The sequence below is a fragment of the Protomyctophum parallelum genome, assembly GCF_964188405.1.
Source record: "Protomyctophum parallelum genome assembly, chromosome: 21".
In the NCBI taxonomy this organism is placed as follows: domain Eukaryota; kingdom Metazoa; phylum Chordata; class Actinopteri; order Myctophiformes; family Myctophidae; genus Protomyctophum; species Protomyctophum parallelum.
Window position 1 is genome coordinate 10,980,526 of NC_139713.1, and position 5,506 is coordinate 10,986,031.

The 5,506-nt window shown below is 40.2% G+C and overlaps 1 protein-coding gene across 1 annotated transcript in view; it reads left to right on the forward strand.

The window, feature by feature from the left end:
- Positions 1-3,943, forward strand: part of LOC310879419 (glutathione hydrolase 1 proenzyme-like) — a gene marked incomplete at both ends in the record, with an annotated part of 13,506 nt that extends 9,563 nt beyond the window's left edge. The window contains 3 exons of the mRNA XM_083794089.1: positions 2,593-2,708; positions 2,825-2,938; positions 3,797-3,943. Of these exons, the coding sequence (XP_083650215.1) occupies positions 2,593-2,708; positions 2,825-2,938; positions 3,797-3,943 (377 nt within the window). The remainder of the gene's footprint in view (positions 1-2,592; positions 2,709-2,824; positions 2,939-3,796) is intronic.
- Between the last annotated feature and the right edge of the window lie 1,563 nt (positions 3,944-5,506).

Sequence of the window (5,506 nt, forward strand, 5' to 3'; positions counted from 1 at the left end):
TTCTTTTTTTTAGGCTATATTTTAGCTAATCTAGCAATTTGAGACTTGCAGTAATAAACAAAGTGCCAATCGGCACAGGTCTCCACCAGGGCAGGTCAGGTTGTGGCCTCATGGTGGCGCTATAACAGGCTGTTGAGGAAGATTTGGGCCGGAGGTTCGTGTTGGAGGGATGCAGGTACAATGTTTTTCCACGTGTGCATACATAAGTTGTATACAGATCGATGCAGTTATAGCTAAAAACAGGAATTGGCCTGTTATAGCGCCACCGTGAGGCTGATTTTGAGGGAAAAATTGTGGCATGTCGTCCTCGGCCTAGTGAAAATGTGCGTGTATAATTTAACGGAAATTGCACACTGTTTGTGATTTGTGGCCTTTTTTCGAAATGGACGAATCGTGTGAGCTTTGGAAGCCAATCTTAGCCAATCAGGATGGAAGATGGGAAATGGTGGCGCTCCGTGTTGATCACATGACTATGGAGATAGTGTATACCGATTTGCGTGAAATTTGGATAAAATCTGAAGGAGTAATAATAGAAAATGTGTTTTACATATGTCGGCCTCCTGGTGGCGCTATAAAGAGCAGATGTGAAAAATTGCAGGCAAAGGTTTTTCCTTGGCCTCTAGGGAGTTGGCATACAAAGTTATCCACAGATCCGTGCAGTTAGAGGTAAAAACACTTTTCGGCCAGTTATAGCGCCACCTTGAGTCTGAGTTGAAATTGTTCATGTGGCATTTCGTCCTCGGCCTAGTGGGAATGTGGGTGCACAATTTCACGGAAATCACGCAATGTGTTCATGATTTGCAGCATTTTGTTTGAAACTGAGCACTCCTGTGAACTTTGGAAGCCAATCTTAACCAATCAGGATGGAGTCTGAGAAATCTGAAAGACCGGTTTCGTTGAATGGCTCTAGAGAGACTGTGTACCAATTTGCGTGATGTTTGGACAAAATCTGTAGGTGTACTGTGCAAAAACTTGTTTTGCACAAAGCGGCCTCCTGGTGGCGCTATAACAGGCCGTTCTGGAAAGTTTGGGGCAGAGGTTCATCGTTGGCATCCAGGGAGTGTGTGTGCAAAATGTGGCATCGAGCGGGTTAACGGTGGCCGAGATTAGCTGCTCACGGACGGACGGACACACGGACACACGGACGGACGGACGGACGGACACACGGACGGACGGAGTGCAAAACATACTCTCCCCACATGCCTTCGGCCTGGTGGAGACAATAAAAAAACTGAACTGTAGTCCTTGTCTATGTCTTATAGGCCTACAGAGAAATGTGGTGTAGATGTAGGCTATACTGTCTTCCCAACTCTGTTTTGGTGTTTCTTCACAAATATCCTCTTTGACTGCTTTATTCACCAGGCCGAAGGCATGGGGAGAGTATGTTTTGCACTCCGTCCGTCCGTCCGTGTGTCCGTCCGTCCGTGTGTCCGTCCGTCCGTGTGTCCGTCCGTCCGTCCGTCTGTGAACAGCTAATCTCCGGCACCGTTAACCCGGTCGATGCAAAACTTTGTACACACACTCCCTGGATGCCAACGAAATTTTCAGCACGGCCTGTTATAGCGCCACCAGGAGGCCGCTTTGTGCAAAACAAGTTTTTGGACAGTACACCTACAGATTTTGTCCAAACATCACGCAAATTGGTACACAGTCTCTCTAGAGCCATTCAACGAAACAGGTCTTTCAGATTTCTCAGACTCCATCCTGATTGGCTAAGATTGGCGTATCCCAATTAATTAAGGGCCGTAATGTGATGGATTGCAATGTTTATTTTGGATATTATAAACTTGTCATACAGGTTGAGGTCTAATATGGTTCACTGGATCAACGATTATTTTATAATGGGATAATGGGATTCGTAACGTGACTACTTGGATAACGTAATTACCGGTAAAGAAATGGGAAAATAATATTACACTGTACTTGGATATTTATAAGTGGTCCAATATATATTTGTGAGTGGCAAAATATATATATTCAATCAGACAATCTACCCTAACCCTACCCTACCCTAACCCTACTGCTGGTAGGTTATATGAGACATTAGCACACAAAAAAACGTGGGTATAATTTTTAGGAAATTTTTCTCTAATCTCCAATAGCATCCATTAACCTACGGCCATCATGTCAGGGACTCCTGTTGTTTTATCAGGCATTGCTAGTTCACCTTTCTGTTCAATGATAATGCAGCAGAAAGTAATGCTGTACTGGAAAACTATATACTGTATAGAGTTCAGGCAGAACTCAGATCTTGTGAGGTAACTACAGGTACTGGTATGTCAAAGGAAGAAGAAAACTATGCTTACTGGCACATTCAGTATTGTGCACTACCTTGTGTATGTTACTTAAACAGCAGGGCTATAGTTAAAGGCTGATTTGTACTTCATCATTATGATGTGTGCTGAAAATACCAGGTCTACAAGCTCACAACTATGAAATCGAAACAATAATGATTGTCTGAATTATATTACCATAAGTTGTTCTGAAGACATTGACATACTTTTATAATGTCACACATTCATGTAATCTACGGTTTGATTCTATGTCTTAGGGAAAAATAAGTGTGACTGCATTCCTTTTTGCCATTCCCAGGAAAGAGACCCATGTCTTCCATGTGTCCAACCATCCTTTTTGACGAAGATACCAATATAGTTAAGATGGTTGTTGGAGGCTCAGGGGGGACAAAGATTACCACCGCTATTATTCAGGTGAGTCAATAAACAAGCTGTTCAATGAGCTGATAGATTGATACACTCACAGCATATATAGTTTCACTGAGATTGACTACAGATCATCCTCAGCTGAACTGTGTGTTGTGCTGCAGGTGATTCTAAATGCCCTGTTCTTCGACTATGACGTGAAGAAGGCAGTGTCAGATCCAAGGATCCACAACCAGCTGAGTCCTAACACCACGTTAGGAGAGCCTGATTTTGACAAAGTAGGTTCATCGACGACACCACAAAATCTACATACCGGTAGTTTCGATACAATATATGCTGATTCCTGACACACATATATCTCTGAAAGCAGTGCCCAATCTCAATTTACTGTAATTGGTTCAAAAATTATAAATGTATATATTACACATTACATACATCCGTAAAAAAACATTCAAAACAAGACAAGGACAAAACATACACAGTATGTATGAGTAGAATACCTAGCTAAAATTCTAAATAAATAAAAAACACAAAGGAAAAGAAAGAAGAAGAAAATAGAGAAGAAAAGAGAATAGATTCCACTACAGGGTTACACTTTCTGCTTCCATGTTCTCCGCAAATGAAGTGAAAGGCTGCCAGGCTGTATAGAAATTCAATATGGATTGTTGGAGGGAATAACTTAATTATCTTTTCTAATTTGATGAACTGCATAACCTCTCTGACCCAATGAGAGTATAAGTGGGAGGACAGGGTTCCTTCCATTTGAAAAGTATCAACCGTCTGGCCAACAGTGTACAGAAGCCAAAACAGTACCTTTGATATCACTTAGTGACACCTCCGGTGGCACAGTGCCAAATATAATGCAATATAAGGGGATGTTCCAGTGGTTGCTCAAGAACCATAGATACTAGACAGCGTATCAATCACAGCTTTCCAGAGATCATGTAGTGTTGGGCATGTCCAAAACATAATGTGTTAAATCTTAAATATATATTAATATGATGAATACTTATACTTTCTACAGTATATGCGAAACACATTACAAGCTATATTTTCTAGATGTTTAAGTTGTAGATGGGCTCTTTAAATGTATGTTTACTTGGGCTTGAGTACCAATGTACGGTTTTAATTTACAGGCGGTTCTAGAAGGCTTAGCAGAGAAGAACCATGAGACAGAACTGCTGAAGGCTACAGGAGCAGTGGTGCAAGCTATTGTACGCCATGGTGACCGACTCCATGCATGGTCAGACCCTAGGAAGTGGTCTTACGCTGCTGGGTACTGAGATGATATCAGCGTCATATTATTTATTCATCTACAGCAGCGGTTCTCACACATTAAGGATCTCTGTAACTCTGAGTGTATGGAACCAAATGGGCCTGTAAGGGTCCACTTGGTTCCATTCGTACACTCTCAGAGTTACAGACCTATTTGGACACATATTTGGATCCATTTGGACCCCTGGGGGTCTCACTTCCCACTTTGAGAACCACTGGATTATCATCAATAAGTAGGCATGTGACGATTCACTCAACTCACGATATGGTTCAAATCACGATAATAGGTTCACGATACGATTTTTCACAATTTTTTAAACACAATTTTATTTTCCAGACAAATGACTTTTACACAAATCCAGCATTGACTTTCTCTCTTAAAATAATAATATTTTTTATCCCACGATTTTGCAACCCATTGTTTTCACCCAGTGTCAATTATCTAATCTTCCTTCTATGCATGAGGAGTCCAAGGTGCTTCTTTTCACCTGACGGGAGAGTTTCCCTGGCCGGACGAATTGCGTGGAAGGAACACGTTATTCCGACCAGTAATTGTCTTCTTTTATCCTCTTTTCAATACAGTAGCAAATGACTGAAAACTATTTTTTTAATCAATTTTCTTACAAATATGCTGAAATTTCTTCTCTTTTTTACACTCCATCTGCTGTTTGCATCACAATTCAAATTGCAATTTAATTGCAATCGATCGTTACATGCCTATCAATAAGTGATAGACCAATTAAACACTTAAAGCTGAATTATACTTTGGCTATTTGAAAATAGCCAGTGTACAAGCTCACAACATGTCACAGAACTTGTTATCTGCTATCTTAAGAAAAGAAAGTTGCATAGAAATGTACCTTATTTATACTGTACATGCTCAAAATAGGGATGCCACAGTGATAGTGGACATGGTGAACTGTTAGTGCAGCTAAACTATCTGTATATTGTGTTTATTTAAATATTTTACTGTAGACAATTAATTTAGTACACATATATTCTACGATTTATTCAAACATATTTTCCCGAGTGGTGCCAGGATGACTTTCTTTTTCTTTCTGTTCTGGACAATGGTTAAAATATGATATTGAACTTCTGTATAGCAATTAAAGTTTCAGATAACATTACACAAGCTGAAGTCATGGTATCTAGGCTGTTTTCCACTGTCCATATTTAGAACTGTAAACAAGCAAAGCTCCTTATTGACATATAACGATCTGGCAAAATACTGCTATTAATCTTATCCACTTTAGTAGTAGTTAAATTGGAGGTTTGAGCATTTACACAACCTTTTGAGGAAAAAAAAGTTGTGGTTAGTTGAAGCACTGCAGACAAATGTACACATCTGCTGAAATTAAGCATATCCCTTTAAGGCCAGATTAAGCACAACACTGGAAATTTAATTTAGTCATTATGATCTTCCATCTACAGTAGGATGATACTGTATGTACTATGATGTGCTCACGTGTGTTGGTCTACCCTTTCCTTTACCATTTCAAAAGGCACGCTCAAAGGTCAGCATCTCCATGGGTATAAACACCTGCAGTGCATGACAGTGCTAATTCAGTCAT